The sequence below is a fragment of the Xyrauchen texanus genome, chromosome 2, assembly GCF_025860055.1.
Source record: "Xyrauchen texanus isolate HMW12.3.18 chromosome 2, RBS_HiC_50CHRs, whole genome shotgun sequence".
NCBI classification, from domain to species: Eukaryota; Metazoa; Chordata; class Actinopteri; order Cypriniformes; family Catostomidae; genus Xyrauchen; species Xyrauchen texanus.
The window spans coordinates 24,269,515-24,288,992 of record NC_068277.1 but is presented as its reverse complement, the minus strand read 5'-3'; the positions used below and the strand labels follow the sequence as shown (position 1 = coordinate 24,288,992).

General features: G+C 36.6%; 1 protein-coding gene across 2 annotated transcripts; it reads left to right on the top strand.

Moving 5' to 3' along the window:
• The first annotated feature begins 5,567 nt into the window (after positions 1-5,567).
• LOC127658334 (CD99 antigen-like protein 2) lies at positions 5,568-19,463 on the top strand. Of its 2 annotated transcripts, XM_052147572.1 has the most exons (10): positions 5,568-5,790; positions 8,236-8,325; positions 8,477-8,548; positions 9,234-9,341; positions 10,738-10,818; positions 13,301-13,372; positions 13,458-13,511; positions 13,634-13,753; positions 13,847-13,912; positions 16,488-19,463. In XM_052147572.1, exons 1-10 carry the CDS (start codon positions 5,733-5,735, stop codon positions 16,547-16,549), a joined length of 783 nt encoding a protein of 260 aa, XP_052003532.1. In that variant the 5' UTR covers positions 5,568-5,732; the 3' UTR covers positions 16,550-19,463. The 2 variants fall into 2 exon arrangements, with proteins under 2 accessions (XP_052003532.1, XP_052003539.1); XM_052147579.1 differs by lacking the exon at positions 9,234-9,341.
• The last annotated feature ends 15 nt before the right edge of the window (positions 19,464-19,478 follow it).

The following is a 19,478-nucleotide window of genomic DNA, read 5'->3' as shown; positions in this document are numbered from 1 at the left end:
GCCCATTTCTCCTGAATTCAACACGTTGACTACGAGAACTGATTGTTCGCTTACCATCTAATCTACTCTGACATGTGGCCTTGTTAGGAGATATTCAACATTGTTTGCTTGACCTGTGAGTGGTCATAATGTTTTGGCTCAGTGTATACATTTAACTTATATGTACAGAGCACTGTAAGATATTTCAGGTGAGGTGCACTCAAACCCATATTTAAAACCACAAAGGGCTGCATTCAGGTGCAAAGCATTTGCAGAGCAGCTTGTCCTGTTTATGTCTTCGTAAAATAACATACAGGGCCCATGTGTGCTTGTTAAGCTATGATATTTTATAGCACATATTGTTACATATTACACTACATTATTACGATAAATATCTTTAGATTCTTTCTCATTAAAAGCCAAGACCAACAGAGTTTGGTGTCCCATGCATATCAGAACAGAATACTGATCATTTGAATTATCCCATAGAACTGACACCCAACTGTCCAACTTAGAGCACTTGTATCTTTTTCTTAGTATTTTACACTGTCCAGTCAGATACAAGATACAAACGTACAGTAAGTCAGGTGAAAATAAACCATTTGAGTTAACTGTATTTTATTATATATAAACACAGCCCAGTCTTATGTTAAAAACATTAGCCAAAACTCTTGTTAAATGATTTGATAACGTTTGATAATGTTTTTCATTACACAACATAAAACTACTGTATTGTACTCAGCTGAAGTTCTACATTTATGCCTCCTATTTTATAAGAATTGTGTCAGAATGTGCCACATTTATATTGGAGCTTATTTGCAGCCATTCTGCATGTGCCACATCAAAGTGTTACCGTTACAAAGCCTACAGTAAGGTTGTACACACCTGGCAGGAGGAGTATGAAAAAAAGAATGAGGTATAAGAGAAAACACACCCTGGGCTGGCAATACATTTTTGGACCTTTGGCCATATTATGTCTGAACCAGCTACAGTCTGCATAATACAGTGTGTGTATTATGCAGTGTGTGTATTAACAAAGTATAGTACATTTCTATATGCAAATTATGAACAATTAAAATGTAATACTTTTAATTGTGTATATTGTAAAAGTAAGAAAATGCTAGCTGATTATATTTTTAGTCATCAAAATTATTAGAGCCCTTTATGATCTTGCTTCACAATATTTGGCTGAGCTGCCCCACCCTTAGACTATAGGCCTCGTCCTGTACCTTACTGACTCTTCCAAAATTTAAACTGTATATTCCATTGTGATATTACTTCCTCTTTCTATTTCAAAACTTAATTAAAATATCATAATTTCTGTTGGTGCTTTCCTTAGATTTGCTTTGTAATTATGTGGTATTTGTATGGTAAAGGGATTGTTTACCCAAAAATGAAAATTCTCTCATCAGTTACTCACCCTAATGCCATCCCAGATGTGTATGACTTTTTGTCTTCTGCTGAACACAAACAAAGATGTTTTTAGAAGAATATATAAGCTCTGTAGGTTTATCCAGTGCAAGTACTGTATATGGTGACCACAATGTTGACGCTCAATAAAGCACATAAAAGTAATCCACATGACTCCAGTGGTTAAATCCCTATCCTCAGAAGCAATATGATAGGTGTGCGTGAGAAACAGGTACATTTTAAATCCTATTTCACTATATATTCTCCAATCTGCCCAGAAGGTGGTGATATGCATGAAGAATTTGAATCACCACAAAAAAAAAAAAAAAAAAAAAAACTCTTAGCAGAGAAGTGAGTGAAAGTAGTAAAAAGGACTTAAATACAGATCGGTTTCTCACTCACACTTACAGGCCCGTCGCCAAGGGGGGCATTGGGGAGGCAGTGCCCCCCCCAAATGACTTAGTATGTTCCCCTAATCGTTTGATATTAAAAGCCTACGATTGTGATCAATTTCACTTTCTCATCAAGTTGTTTCAGCAGAACTTATCTCACAGGAACAGTAATCTCTACAGCGGTAGATATGCATAACACATACACATTATCTTCAGAAATGATTCAGAAAATTCATTACTCAACGCATTATTACACAGAACATAACTTGAAATATAATTATATTCATAAATGACTGTTAAAACATCCCAAAACAGCACCCAAACATTGCAAAGACCTACTTCATTAATTATTCAAATACAACAGCCAATGGCAAGTCTCCAGCAGCAGACCTTTCAATATGTTATTTTTGTGTTAGTAGTTTTATTTATTCAAATTACAATATGCAGTTTGTGTGTAAGTATATATATATATATATATATATATATATATATATATATATATATATATATATATATATATATATATATATATATATATATATATATATATATATATATAAATCATGCAATTCATTTAGTTAAGCATAGAGAATTGTTTATACGTAATTCCTTTGCGCAGCTCAGCTGCGCATTGCATGCGATCTCAGAATCAAATTTTGGCGGTTTTGTAGACCTACAGCAAAGCTATGGATATAAGAAAGTGGTTTAAAGATTCGTCGTTGACAAAGACGACTTTGACCAACAACAACGTGTGTGGAGACGACTCTGGAGCTAATGAGATGGTAATTGAGAATTTGATCATAAGTCTTACAAGGAGATAATTTCTTTGCTTTCGGAGATCGACGCAGAGCGCACATATGGTGCTGAGGTGAGGATGGAGGCCATTGGGCTTTTGAGGGAAATTTCTCAGCTGCGTTTATGTTCATCGCACACTTTGTAAAGACAGTGTTGATGTTGCTGGATGGCCCTAACAAGCTTTTGCAAAGTGAGGACATGGACCTGTTGACTGGGTTGGAACTGGTCGCGAGTGCCTCTAAGTGTGTGAGTGAACTCCGCTGTGAGGCCAAGTTCACAGAGCTGTGGGATGCGGTCACCGATTTGGATGTTACTTCCGCACCTTCAAAACGGCAGCGCACAGTAAATAAGAATTTACACCAGTATTTCGTTGAAGAAACAACAGGACAAAAGGACAATGACAAACCAGAGCTACGAAGCTACGAAGGCTTTATTACAGTGCACTTGACACACTTCTTGGAGAAATCAGCCATCGCTTCGGTGAGCGCAACACACAGCTTGCGCAATCGCTGATTGCTTTGAACCCAGAGAGCGATCAATTTTTGAATCCGAAGTTACTTCAGCACATCATGTCATTAACAAAATCATCCATCGTTGAGACAGAATGTGTTGTTGCTAAACAGTTTATTTCTACACAAATAAACAAAGAAGGAAACGCGAAACTGACAACACAAAATCTCCTTTCAAAGTACCACAAAACATTAGAAGCAATGCCAAGTGTACTGACAGCTTTGAAGACCGGATTGACGCTTGGTGCTTCAACCGCAATGTGTGAAAATTCATTTTCAGTTTTGAGGAATGTATTCACCGACCACAGACGTTCTATGCGGCACACACGCAAGGCCCAGCTCAACTATTTTAATCAATTGTGAATACAATGCTTGCCTGCTTCATTGCTAAATTTTTACTGCAGTATGTTATGCATTGCTTTTATTATTGTTGTGTCGTTCTTGGATCCAGCTGGTTAGCCATGCTCTTTTGCTTTCATTCAAAAGAAAAAAGAGAGAGAGAGAGAGAGAGAGAGAGAGAGAGAGAGAGAGAGAGAGAGAGAGAGAGAGAGAGAGAGAGAGAGAGAGAGAGAGAGAGAGAGAGAGAGAGAGAGAGAGAGAGAGAGAGAGAGAGAGAGAGAGAGAGAGAGAGAGAGAGGATAAAACGTATTGCTCAACAAGAGCTGAAGTCTCTGTGTATAACAAAAAAAAATTATAATTTTATTGCAGTATGTTATGCATTGCTTTTATTATTGTTGTGCTGTTGGTGGAAACCAGGAGCTTTTGTGACTCGTGTTTATGAAGTGTTGTAGAATCATAAATCAAATTGGTTTTGGTGTAGTTTTAGGTTGGACTTGTAATGATATGCATTACGTTGATTGTGCTTGTTACTCAAGAAAGCCACTAGATGGCACTGTGTTGTGTATGTGACGAACAATGCAGATTAACAAAAAATATAGGCTACTAGAAATGTTAAGAGAAAATAAACAGAAACGTTGAGATCATACGGTGAAGTATTTTATTTGAATAATTGAACAAAACAAGACTATTGTGGTCTATTTTAAGTTATAGCCTAATATGGGTTGTTGTTTTGGTCTGTCTCAGATCATTAAAAAAAGTGTGCCCACCCTATGAAAATTAAATGCCCCCCCATTTGGTTTGTTCTGGCGACGGCCCTGCACACCTATCATATCACTTCCGAAGATATGGTTTTAACCACTGGAGTTATATGGATTACTTTTATGCTGCCTTATGTGCTTTTTGGAGCTTAACATTTCTGACCACCGTTCACTTGCCCCGAATGAACCTACAAAATGGCAATATTTTTCTAAATATCTTTGTGTTCCGCAGAAGCTAGAAAGTCATACACATCTGGGATAGAAATGACAAGATGTAAATGACTAGAGAGTGACCTACCCCTTTAATTTTCCAAATGCATGTTTGATGCACCAAATTTCTGAATATGCACCCTTTTAAAATGGGATATATTTCCTATAAAGCTATCACGAAAGTGGCAATTACCAAGTACAGATTACACACCACTTTCTAATCCTAGGATCAGAAGTCTACAGGAGGAGAACCACAAGGACAAATGAGAAAATAATTGCCAAGAGGAAGTTGCAAGACGGAATGGCCTAGAAATAAATTGACCACTGTCAAGACAAGGTGCAGAGTAGATCCTTGCTTTTCCATAAAGTGGAGGATAAACCAGCAAGACCACACTTTCTTTTCAAACTGACTTGGTCAAATATGACATGCAGCAGACCCGAAATGCTCATGCAGCAGCTTTGTGGTTCACAGTTAGGCATGCTGCAACCATATCAGTCTAGTTTTGACTTAATTTAATGTAACAATATAGTAACAAAATAAACAGAGTGCACCAGAACACTGGTCATTTCAACACAGATATAATCTTAAAAATGAGGTACATTTATCATCAACATCCTTTTGAACAGGTATTGTACCAGAGATCCACGCGGTATATATACATAATTAATGTGGGCCATCTTGGATGGCACTTAATTATTCAGCAACGCACAATTATCCCAACTCAGGTATTTATTGAATAGACAAATGTAGCCTCCCTTATCTCCATCTTATCTGCTCGAGCAGTCCGCCTATGATTACGCTACATTCGTTGGTAAAAGGCGCGAATTCTACATTCATATGTTCACAATTTCCTTTTTGGAAGCTTTAGATTTTAATCCGGGAGAAATTTGCCTGTAATGAATCCTTATTAAGCCTTTATTTTATTGTTAACCACATGCTTTTTCAAACCAGTGTTTTTACTTAGACTTTTCCCGTCTAAGTGGTTGTGTGTCCACTGAATTAAAAAATATTAAACTAAAAATATTATTTATTTGGAGCTAAAACTTTGTGTGTCTGCCCTGTTATTAAAAAGAGCATTATTTCAGCGTGCTCTGTCTAAGTAAAAAAAACAGCGTTGAATAGAAGGAACCGCCCTAAAGCCGGTGTAACGTGATCCAACACGCGGCTGTCTCACTCTCGCTGCAGACTCGCTCGCGGACTGTTATTTGCAGCTTTTGCTGTTATAATTGAGGCACTCTTTAAATTCCCTCTAGGCCTCAAGGGCAAATAGTTATAATTACACCCTCTATTGTCAATATTTAATATTACTTCAATACAAGTGCCATTTTGGAGTTCTAACATGGGGAAGCTTTCGACATGGATGCTTCTGGTAGTCTTTTCTCTGCTGGTAGTGAAAGGTAAGCGCATCGCCCCTCTTTGTTGAACCCCGTGCCATGCCTATTTCATCATTTTTTTCGGCAGACCGGAACACTAGGCAAGCATTTCCATAAGGCACATTCTGTGGACTGATTTATTTTATTTTATTTATTATTATTTAAAAACAACCTTTCTTCTTTTATATAAAGGACTGGATGCACATATACAAGAATAAGACGCTTGAGTTGCGTTGTAACATCTGTAAGAACAGTCTCGATCATCTGTCTGGGTCTAGCCATTGCCATCGTCCTTTGCATGGCATGTTGAGGCTCAACAAATGATCTCATCCTCGGACCCCTTGATGATATTCATCCACAAGCTTAAAGAAAAAATCAGTTCTTCGATTACTTTGTATTTTATTGCACAGTAAAACACTGTGAGTCATTAGAAGTCTGAGCAAAATATTGAGGATAAGAATACTGCTGTTTGCTATGGACTTTTAGCAAGTATATAACTGATATGAATGTAATTTATATTATTTGTGACTGTTGCACATATATGTATTTATTACATTAGCCATTAGTATACCTTTGATCAGTTTAAATATGGATAGCTAAGGTGTCATTTTGGGAATTTCATCAATATTTCATGACTGAACAGCAGTCTTCATTCATGATTCATGAATAATGTACCATCATTTCTAACATTTGACCAAATTATGAATTTTATTTTGTGCTCACATTATTATAATAGCTAAACAAATGCTTAATTTCAAGGCATAATTCTAGTGCTTTCCAAATAATTATATTTAATATCTGTGCAGAAAAAATATGCATTACTGATGCACTGCCTGAAGTGAAAATATATTCAGTGAACATTGCGATTTCAATATAGTACCCTGTTTGGCTTAGCACAGTACAGGTATATCGGGGAGGTTGGAATCAGAGCGCATGTGTACATGAAGGCACAATGCGCCCAGGTACTGCATATGAGTCTGGAATTTTTAAAGGCTGCAGAAGATACCATCGTTTTATGAACTGGGGGTATCTGTCTGATAAAGATGAGTGGCTAATATATTTCAAAGCTTGCAAAAATCAGGTAGGTTAATAAACCTGGAAATTTCTTGATGAAAGGAATAATGTCATGTGCTGTGAAATACTCTTTTGAATATTGTTTAAAAGCACAGAAAATGTGAACCCCACCCTTTATTTAGGAAAGGTCCCCTTATCCAAAGCCTCCATTGAAATGAACATTCACGAAAGACAGTGTGAAGACCCAGCTGCTGTTCTGGCAGAGGTAGAAGGCCACTCCTCATTACCCATCAGCCACACCCTCTGTTGTATTTGTAATCAGATCCATGATAACACACTCCTACCTGAGAACACATTGTTTATGCATGAGAGTATAGTTGCCTACCACTGTTTTGGTTTACATTTAAGATAACTGCAATATATTTGCCAGTTATGTGTCATCTGAATGACAGGGGCATTACAAATTAAATACATGATTAATACTGTATACTGTACTGTATATAAACACAAAGGTATTCTCTTTGGATGGGAAAAGCTGTAACAGATTGGGTGCTGTCACATGACGTACTGATCATATAACATTGTGGCCAATGCTGAGCTGGTCTTGGCACAGCTGCACGAAGGGCTGCAGTTTCTTTTAGTCTTATAGCTAAACCGGGTATGCAGTTGGACAACCTATAACCACACAACAGAGCTGCTTAATAATTAAATAGGAAAAGATAGACAGAAAGACAAAGATGGATATACAGATAAAGAAGGATAAGACTAATCTGAATGGTTTTGTTGCACTGCATTATCAGTGACCCAGGACCAAAATATAAGTTGGACATTGCATAAAATAACCATGACTGATTAAAAAACAAAACCAAGTGAAAACCACTATGCAGTGACAAATCTTATCAATTGGTGGCATTATTTCTAAATAGCAATATGAATATCTGTAGTATTATAGCAACATAGTTGTTGTTCAAAATGAGACATGGGGGAAAAATGATTTGCAAAAATGTCTTTGTTGTGTTGCAAATAAATTCAAAAGTTTGTTTGTCTCCTTTTGCTTCAAGAATGCATTGCTGAGCTGCTTATTTTTTTTGTCTTTGTTAAACTCCAGGAATGCAGTTGCACTAATGTGGAATTTGTATCATAAATAGTCTTTAGTAAAGGGGCACATCAGAACATGTATTAGCATTAGCATACTGCTATCATCTGATATTATATTTATCATCACTGTGCCTCATAATTCCTAAATTTGTGCACTGGAAGCTCCCATCACCAATACAAATTCCTTGTATGTGTAAGCATACCTGGCAATAAAGTTGATTCTGATGATATCTGCTTGAAGTTTGCAGATCGTCATTTATTTATTCATTGGCATGATTTACATTAATACATGCTTGTTCATGCATGATCTGCACAATGATTTTGTGCATGTTTCATATCTTGTCTTGTGTGTTACAGGCATCAGTGAGGATTTGGCAGATGAACTTAACACAGCTACCACAGCACCTAAAGTGGAACCAGTAGGAGGTGCAGGAACATCAAGTGGGGGTAATAATTGTTTTGTAACTAATTAATAACACTGTTATAATCAGATCAAATGCCATTACATGAGCCTTTCATAACTGAATGATGTGTTCATTCATCACCTCTTATGATTCAATTACAATTTATGAAACTTTTGTTGTTTTGTGTTCAACAGTGAAACCCACAATTAAGCCTCCTGTGCAGCCCACAGTCAAGAACACAGTAAAGCCCAAGCCCAAACAGACAGGTAAGAGATCTGCTTATTGTATCCCCTCCATTTTGCTTAAGATGATAATACAGCGCATGCCACAACTAACCTCCTCAAATAAACACTGGAACTATTGGGATTATAGAATGGTGCACCAAGAATCTATCATGCCCTAGAAATTAGTCACTGGGCATTGCTTCTGAGTGCCAAAATGTACAGTTTTTGTGCAATGTATTATAGTGTTGTGAAGAGTGAAAGAGCCAGATAGTATCTCACCAAAAGAAATTGTTTAGTGAAGAGAAAGGGCTTGTTTTGGTCTGGTGCACTATTTAACAGCACATTAAAATGTTATAAGGCATAGTAGGCCACATTAAAATGAATTTATCTTGTGTAATGACATTGGAGTTATGTCTAAGAATTGTTTTGCTGTTGGTCATAAAGTCATGTGAGAGCACATATTTATGAACACACACACACACACACACACACACACACACACACACACACACACACACATATATATAGACAGTATTTATTGGTAATGTGGTAAAATGTTGTATGTGGCCCATTTTACAGTAGTTTGGCATAGTCTAAAAAGAATATTAACGGACTGAACATTAATTGATGGTCACTAACGAGTCTTGGTCCTAGGTTTCGATACCCAGCACCATCTGTGTGTGTGTATATGCAAAAACTTTACTAACATATTAACCTCCAATAACAGAAGAGACATTCACCGATTTCATTGAGCCCACCGTTGGCCCGGTTTTGTTGCCCCGAACAACCGCTAAACCTCTCCGAGCCTCTGTTCCCCCTTGGAAAGTCCAGTCTGGTGTGTACCGTGCTGTCAGTTCCTGTGTAGAAACAGTTCATAATTTTATGTTCATATGTGTTGTCATAAAGATGTATATTCAAAGCAGAACGATTAACAGCAAAAAAGGCAGAAATTAATAGAATATTCCGGGTTCAATACAAGTTAAGATGAATCTGCGTTTGCGACATAATATTGTTTACCAAAAAAATTACTTTTGACTCGTCCCTCCTTTTAAAAAAAAAGAAGAAAAATCTGGGTTCCAGTGAGGCACTTACAATGGAAGTGAATGGGGCCAGTTTGAAGACATTAAAATACTCACTGTTTCAAAAGTAAAGCCACAAGACTTAAAGAATATGCGTTAACATGATTTCAGTGTGATAAAATTACTCACTAACCAATTCTGTGTAAAGTTATAGCAAATTTTACAACGTCATTGCCATGATGATGTTATGTCTACAAACCCTAAATCAACTGTACAAAATTGTGATTTAAACAAATTTACAGCTCAATTAAAACACGAGTTTTAACAGAAGAAGTAATGCTAATGCTTTTGTAAAATTTAATCTTCACATTTATGCTTTTAAACCCTTCAATTCCATTGTAAGCAATATTTATTTTTATAAAGAAATGGACGGACGAAATGAAATACGTTTTTTGTGGTAATCAACCTTATGCCACAAATGCTGTTGATTGAGCTTAACTTGTTTTGATCCCAGAATATTCCTTAACAGCAGATGGTTTAAGATAATTGTTATCTATTCTGGCTATTAATGTAGCAATCATAAAGCATTTAGCACAATTTTCTGTTATGCTTTGATTGTACCATGTTAGAAAGTCTTAGCCATTCTCTTTTCATTCCTCTTTATTCAAAAATTAATACCATGTCTTTCTTGAGGTACTTTACGTTTGAATCCTCCAAACCCAGTGAAACTCCAAAATTTCAGCACCACAGGAATTCAACAATGACCAATTAATAAACCTGGTTAATACTAGGCATTGTTGGATAGCCTTAATGGCACATACATAGATGAAGTGCACAAAAATGTATTTGTTGTGACAGTGTGCCTAAAATTGGACACTGTGTTAGGAACTTCTATCAAATCAGATTAAATCTCAAGGATTTGCTCTAGCTCAACCAGTTATTCCCCACTATCACATCATATTACGATCACATGAGTGTCCTTTGTATTTGTCTTCATTCTAAGTATTGTCTTGTGAGATTGTTTGCATTCCACCTTCACCACATAAAATAAAAAACATTTTAAACTGTTTTAATTTCTTTTAAAAAAATGTACCACATATAATTTCACAGAAACATTTGTGTATTTCATTGGCACTTAGCTGTAGTAACATTACAGTGAACACTGTTCATGTTTCATATGTTATGTATAATAAAAACTTTTTTGGTTAATAGATCCAGAGGGCTTTAATATTGAAGATGCCCTTGATCCCAACAATGACATCAGAGGAAAGGACAAAGACCCTGGCAAAAGCGGTAGGTGTTTTTCTTTCTTCATTGTTTTTACATTTCTCTAGATTAAATTTGTACTGTAAGTAAATCAGTGATTTGATTCAGTCAGCCATCTTTGATAAGAATGACATAATGATAGCTCCCAGGTTTGTTTGCACGATTTTGGTGGATGGCAAAAATAATGGGTTAAACACAGGAAAAAATAAAATATCCATGATGGGAAACAGGAAAATGAACAGGGGCAAACATCTACGAAGGGCACTGGTTAAACCTTTTTCAAAAGACAGAAAGTTCAGTTTAAGACCCTTTATTGTAACTATCTGGAAGGAAGTCAGGAGAGCCGGATCTAGGTTCAGCTAAGGAGTCCCGTGTCTGCGGAGCAGACTCAGGCGCACCCGTGACGTGGTGTGGAGAGGATTCAGGCATGGCTGACTCAGAAGTCGGGATCAGGATAAATTGAGGAGGATCCTCAGAAGCGAGAGTTTCCTGGGTTAACCTTACATACTCCCTCCATGTGTGGTCTCCCATCTCAGGCAATTCCCTCCATCGACGAGCTGTTAAACCAATACGGTATATTGCCTTGAAATGGGAGTCAGCAAAATCTGTGAGGCAGGCAATGGTGCAGAAATGGCGGGAATACTCCATAATGGGTCCATTTGTGCGGTCACTTGTTCTGTAATGATCTGGAATGAAGTAATGAAAGCTGGATCAAGGTGCGGCTAAGGAGTTTGATAAGAAATAAACAAGTAAAAAATAATGGGTTAAACACAGGAAAAAATAAAATATCCATGATGGGAAACAGGAAAATGAACAGGGGCAAACATCCACGAAGGGCACTGGTCATACACGGGAGGTCAAAACACATAACAACTGACAAAGAACAAACAAACAACAGGGCATTATATACACAATGACTAATGAGTTAATGAAACACAGTTCAGGACAATCAAGGACAGCTGGCAGTGATGAGGGCAGATAATTATGGTAAATGTAGTCCGGGATGAACAGATGACAGGGGAGAAACAACAGTGACTCATGACATATATATTATCTGTTTTCTTCACTGTAAATGGTGGTGCAATTGTTAACTTAAATTGCTATTTCTACTTTATCTAACCCTTAATATATGTTTTGCTGGTGTTACCTAATGTATTCAGGTTGTTTCAGTGCTAAATTTACTATTATTTACTGTAATAAAACCAGTAAATGATTCTTCATTGTTTTTACGTTTCTCTAGCTTAATTTTGTACAAGTAAATTTTTTTCACAGTGTATTTGAGCCTCAATATATGTTGAAAAGCAATAGAGTGCAACAGCCTGGTTCTGGAAGTGAAAATACCATTATTTTTTTCCACAATCTAATTGATTTTCAATGACAGACCTACCATGAGCTCAGAAGTTGTTCATCGATGGTATATGCTTCTGTTGAAGCCATCAGTCTGCGTTATTTCAACTCCAGTGTTTAAAAATTTAGTTTGACAGCAGAATTCATGATAAACAACTACATTATCCATGGTCCAGCAGAGATATATTTACCAATCAGAGAACGGCGGCCAACCCTGCGAAATGTTCCTTAGAGTGACTGCCCTCTCCAATGATGCACTGTGAATGATGTAATTTTTCGCCTCAAAACAATCACGACAACTTGCATTGTTTTTGATTCACCTCGGAGCTGGTTGGATTGGTTCAAAACTCTTTTATGGAGGATTTCATGAAAAGTGTATGGGAAAAATGAATGTGAAAAATAGTTCCAGAACCCAGACAGCTGAAAAATTGGGCGGGAACTGTTACGTTATTTAGCTTACATGCATATTATCCATTTTTGTAATTGGCCATTTAATCTTAAAGCTCATCAGATGTCTGGACAAAAAAAAAAAAAAGAGTGTAATTTCACTATGGGTCACTCAGTATATTGCTAATCAGCATGGATTAACCCAAGCTAGGCAGGCTTTATTGCATTTGGTGTCCCTGCCAGATAAAGGCCTTGGAGGCGGGAGCCGTGACGACACCAGAACCAATAGCAGAGGTTGAACCGGTGGTAAGAAATCAAGCACCTCTTCGTGTATGAAATAGCCTGGGAAGCATCTTCTCCCACTCTCTTCTTCTGTTTATCTTCTTGGCTGGAAAAATCATACTTAGTACCCCAAAACAAAACCTCATCATTAATAAAATCTAATTGAGTGTCTGGATTTCAGCACAAGGCTTCAAGGAATTGTATTAACCTAGTGACCACCATGGCTCCTAATTTCTTGCACCTTGTCATCAAACCTTGCATGGTTACTGGGTTTAATCCTCCACTTTGGTTGTTCTCCATCTGTTTCTTGCAGTTTTATGATCCTGGGCTTTTCCTTCTACTTTGGGATCACAAAAGCTTCACAGTTGTTTACATCACTTTGGGTCCTAATTAAACTCTCTGTTTGAGAGCTAATATGATTAGTAGGCTCAATATTGACATTTGTGTACTTATTGTATTGCTTGTAGGCTAATGGATTTCTCTAACATCTCAGGTGGTGAATTTACAGACGATGATCTTTTGAATGTGGGCAATGATAACACCTACAAACCAGACAAAGGCAAAGGTGACTCTTGAAGCAATTTAAGTCATTCTCACATTGTGTGATTGGCATACTGCAGGTGTTTCATTTCAGTGCAATGTTTCTACAGGTGGACAAGCAACTGGAGGTAGTGAACTGGATAATTCTGATGACAAAAATTATGGTATGAAATAGCTAAATGGTACAAAAATGTAATCGTACAGAGTCCAACACACTACAAATCCCAGTTCTGTTTCAAACCAATCAAATCTTTTATTGCGGCCCATTTCTAAATATTAATTGTAGACACCATGGCTGAGACTGGTACCATTGCTGGCATTGTGAGTGCTGTTGCTATGGCTCTTGTCGGTGCAGTGACCAGCTACATCTCCTACCAGAAGAAGAAGTTTTGCTTCAGCATACAGCGTAAGAGCAACTAGTTTTATTCTTAAATGTACCACGTGTCTTATATTTTTTCCATTGTTTCATAATCATCTCACATGTTTTATCTTTCCACAGAGAGTCTGAATACAGATATGGTGAAGGCAGATGGTCCAGATGCTGTAGTAGTACAGGAGCCACAAGGTAGCACCCCTATTTAGTGTTTACTATTGGTGTCAGATGATTACTTTTTTTAATCATGATTAATTGCATACTTTTTCATAGTTAATCACGATTATTCACAGATTTTTAAAATGTGCTGAATTTATATACTTTTTGCCCTGTAAAAATTGTCTTATTTTCTTCTAAGGAAAGAAAACAAAACAATATATAACAATAATGCTTTATTAACATTTAACAAACAAAGCCTTCCACGGTATAAAGATGCACTAAAATAGCACCAATTCAAGTAACATTAAAGGTTTTGCAAAGTCTAAGTGGGTGGTTGACTAATTGAAAGAACTATGCATTGAAATGTGCATTTCATCTCTTAAACTCTAAATTTCCACAATAGTAATATGTTAGTAGACTGTGGCTATCTGTTTTGCTACAGCAATCATGCAGATTCATGATTCGTGCACACAGATTTTCCACATGAAAAGCACTTGTAAAATAAACTCTCATTCTGCATTTTTGTGATAGATAAGTCTTAACGTGCTTCTGTGGAAATTAAATTGCGCCTTACATAGGCAGCAAAATAGTTCTGGGCTTGTTTTGTACAACAAATAGTGTTTAGAGTTCCTTTTCCCAGCATTTAAACACTGGCAAAGCTGTTTTGTGTTCTTGTGGTGTGTGTCAGTGTAATGACTCCAGACACATCGCAAAGGTTCTGCCCTTTTCCGAGTTTAAGCAAATGGGTTAATTGCAATTAAGAAAACTTAGCACGTTTAACTTTTTAAATAATTGCTTGTGTTATGTGTTAACTTTGACAGCTCTAGTCTTTATATAAATTGTTTTGTTGAATTTCAGGAGAAGGCATTTAAAAAAAAAAATCACTGTTACAGAACATTTGCATTTGCAATATCTGGCTCCTGAAAATGGAAAACAATAATGGAAAAATACTATTAATTTCACAACGAAAACAATCCTTTGATGATTCCAAAATAGTACTGAGCTTTAAATGTGTTTTTGTTCATTCTACTGTATGAATCCTTTTTGGAGACATACTGTAGCCCAGTTTTCTATTTGTACTCTGACGTGTTTCGTGGTTGCACTTGTGTGCACGAGACTTGAGTTCGAGTTTGGCTTGAGGTCATTTACCGATGCATATATTCCCCCATGAATAATATATTCCATCATAGAAAGCATCCAGTAGAATTGAGTAGAATTCGGCTGGTTATGTGATCTGAATCCCTCATGAGGGAATGAACTGTTCTATGTAGGATAAAGCAGATTTGTCTAGGCCACTAATATGACTACAAAATAACTCGTTATTTTAAATATTTGTCAAAAGTACAGTTCATTTCTTTAGGTGTAAAACTCTAGAGGCTTAAATTTAGGGGCTGAATTCACTAAATAGTTGCGACACTTCGGCAAGTGAAATAGAGCTGCACCTTGCTGCATCGTTATTTAAATTAAATCATTGTCATTCCAGTCCACACAAACACACCTCCTTTCTATGTAAATTAGGCTCGATATATGTACATTGTGATTTATGTTAAAAACTTAATGATATTTGTCTGGCACAGTTTACATTGCACTAATACCGCCAGATGAAAGCAGGCGGTAAAATGAATTTGATATAAATGAGTTGTTTGTGTACATTTTCTATCGATCATGTCAGCAGAAATTCATCAAATAATGATCAAATGATGGAGAAGAACGTTATAACATATCTAGTCTCAGACAGCACATCCACGGACCGCCCACAGTCTTTTCACTAACCGTCTGATGCTTTATAGCACAAAAAACTGGAAAACGATTTCTCGAACAAATAAGTGCAAATCTGATTGCCTGGTTCGATGGATCCTCCACAAGTAGACGCACATAAGACATTTCATCAGTCTGCCTGGAAGCCGAGTTGTGTTCTCATGGTTATGTGTTGATAAAATGAACGTTTTTGAGGACAAAATAATCACAGAATTTGCACAAGCTTGCCAGGTTAGTGACATCAAATCTTTTAAAGAAATAAAGTTTTGTTTGAGCCTTTTAGCAGAAAGCAGATATCTACAAGCAGAGCTGCATTATCTGCATTGTTTACTTAGTTATGTCTGTGAAATTCTCTGTAATGAGGTTTTCTGTGCTGTACTTCGACTCTCTACACATTTTCTGCTATTCTCCCATGTTTTTTCTGTGCAATCGTTCATGGAGACTCACGTGGCATTATATAAATAATTTTTTCATACATGTCAGTCTTTTATCATCACCGATAACCCCACCCCTAAACATCCTGTTATGACAAAACCAACTGTGATTGGTCGCTTTACCTTTTTTGTTAGATGGCTTTTCCTGTCTAAATGGGCGATTATTGGCCAATTGTAGCTCCTATAGAGCCCAGACCTATGCCATTGCCACTAATTCCTTTAGTGAATCAGATGCTAAACCAGTACAGACATAGTGCAAATTAACATCACTTTTACCAGACAGAATTTATTCTTAGTAATTTCCCTCCTTAATTTATTCCTAAAGTGATCTGTTTATATTTTTAAGGCTTGATTCATTCTTTTCATATAGAATAAGAAGCTTTGAATGATACTCTTATAATATTATTTTCCTCCAGTTCAACAAACTCTTCTCCAGCCCCCCAACACTGAGCCACCAACAGAGGAAAATGCCGTGTAACCTCATCATCATCCAGGCTGAAGAGGACGCAGTGCTAAATTTTCATTCTCCCAGTCGAATGCCACTATATTTCCCCACACATATGCACCACACCACCTTTTTTGAAGTACCAATGTGACTGTTTAAATCAAGCTTAAATTTTGTGTAATATCTTTTTTATTGATCTAATCATGTGCAACAATGCTATAGACCTGTTTGCAACAAGATTGTTATGAAATGAAGTTTACCATGGTCTTCTGGGATTTGAGAAATCATTTTTATAGAATAAGAATGGGACTTACTAAAAGTAAAATCAGCTTGTCATTCTTTTTATGCACAGATGCATATTTATTACTGAACAGTCAGATTATTGGTTAATCCAAGATTATTGGTTAATCCAAGGTTTACAAAAACAACTGATTGGATAATCAGAGAGATATGCTTAGATAGGTCAAGACTGTTCCCACAAGTTGTTACCAAGAAAGGCTTCAAAAATTAGTTGTTTGTGGAAGTACACGTAGAAGGCTTTGTATTTTCAATTGAAACTAGATTTTGAAGGATTTGTCCTACATTTTATGTTCGCACTTTTGACAGTTTGGAAGTTTTTTTTTTATGCTACATGAGCTGTATGTATTTGCCTTGCTTTCACAGAGCAATGTGAAAAGATTGTTACAGACTTATGCAGGTTTTTGTGTTTTAGCAAACTTTTTACTGGAGTGACTTTTTGAAGAAGAAAAAAAAGAAGAAAAAAATTGTCCAAAACTAACCAACAGCTGCTTACCTTTTAATTTGCTATAAAAAAAGGAAAAAAAAATAATAATATTAAAATAGGGTATAACTGTGAAAATGTGGTTGTGTTGATGAAGAACTTTTGTGTGTATTAGTTGAATGTCAGTGATTGCAATTCCTTTTTTTGAGGAATAGGTGAATTCAGTGTGATAAGAATGACTAGATACATTAGCGTGAAGTAACTCACAGGAGGAAATAACTGAAGTTGTGTTTTCATGTTATTACAATACTTAAGCATTGTAGTAACTCTCGTATCTCGGATTGATTGCCTTTTTGGGATTTTAAGGGATTAATGTGCTTGTATATTGCAGACCGCTCTGAAGTTTGTACTCAAACCATTGTATCAGTGTATCCGTATTTACACTTGTAGCAGTAAATGTACATAAATGTTTGTGCCGCCCTCTCTTTTTGTTTAAGGGGAGTAGTTTTTGTCCTAGCCTTGTGTTTGTATTGTTTGTAGCATGTTTGCGCTTTAGCTTTCAGAAACTTTTCAGAATTCTTGTAGACCTGTTGCACCCTTAGTTTTGCTATTGCCTTAATAGAGCCACTGGCTGCATTCCCATCTGTCTGTTATGGATGATTCGTCCAAACCACTTGCCTTGATGCAGTGGTATGGCCGTTAAACTAAACCAGGCCCTTTATTTCCTCTGATTTGGAAGGTTACCATCTAGAATCGTGAAAAGAAAAAGCAAGTGGAGTTCAGCAGCTCAGTCCTTGCCATTTTCTCCCCCACTTGAGATGCTCCAGATTTTCCTGTAGCTGTTGTTTTTCACTGTGAATTCAGTTGCACCTTTGTTATTACCCCCAGCCCTTGCCAATGGTGCTTTCCTTCCTGATGCCTTACCACCCTAATATTAGGGAAGTCACACTAGCCTACTAACCTACAAAAGGAAACACAGCACTGACACTCGCAACCATTTGAAGGGCTGCCTCATTTGAATGTGTACAAACTAGACATAACAGTCTGTTTCACTCTAATGCAGGACAACAGTTTGAACAGATCCAAAATATTGTTCCCTCATATGCTCAAAATTAACTATAGTTTCAGAAGTAAATGGTAGTAATGTCAGAAAAACTGTTCTTAATAATGTTGGCCACCTCTACATGTTGATGACAGTGTCCAACCAAGGCTTTTGTACCTCATCTATGGTGAAAAACTAGTAGAATGTTCGCTGAATGTAACTTTTTTTACATGATTTCGTTTGACGGGCTACTAGAACAATGTATCTTTATTGGTGCTACACTTGTCAGAAATGAAGAACACCAAAGATGAAACAAGTAGGTGATAGTTATGCCTTTTTGCATGTGCTTTAACTTTGGTATTGGTTTAGTGATTCAGTGGGAAAAGCAATGAATGTGTTAATCAATCTTCAAAAATACAAAGGTCTCAGTTAAGACAAATGTGGAAATTCACAAGTGTCTTACATTTATAAGGAATTAGATTTATAAGAACTGCCTCCAAATATGTTGCTTGGATGCATGATCTGACTGTTAAAACCTCCCCGATTCTTTCAGTTGACCATCTACATTTCTGATTGGGTACTAGTAGTTCATATGGTGGAGTTTTGTTAGGATCTTTGGGCTCTCTGGAATTGTTTGGCCAGTAGTTGCAATTTTTTGTCAAAACAGGGGTGTAGACGCAGAGCTGTACATACATACATGCATGTTTTGGATTCTAGCTGTAGATATTGAAGGTTTTTCGTGCGTACTGGGTTTATTTAAGAACTTGTGAAATATGTTATTGGGCCATGAAGTTTTCTGAAGTGATTTGGATTTGCACTGCCAGTTTATTTCATGCATCATTTTACTGCCACATATCTGATTGTAATGCTGTTACTGTTGTAGTTACAATCTTAGGTTTGTCTTTTATTGCATACATTGAAATTTGTCTTTGATCGGAACCTCGAAGAGATATTGACCCTCAGCATAAAAACCTAATGTTTTCATTAGTGCCTGCTCACTCAAATACAGAATGTAAAAAACACACTATCACATGTATCAACTGGTTATCCTCTTCTGTGTGTTCTTGTGTAGTATTATGTAGTACTTTTTCTGCAGCCAGTTTTATTCAATGCATTCTCAAATTTCACTGTGTATCTCTCTGGCTTTACTGGATTTTAACATATCACCATAAAGAAACCCAATAATAAACAAATGATCT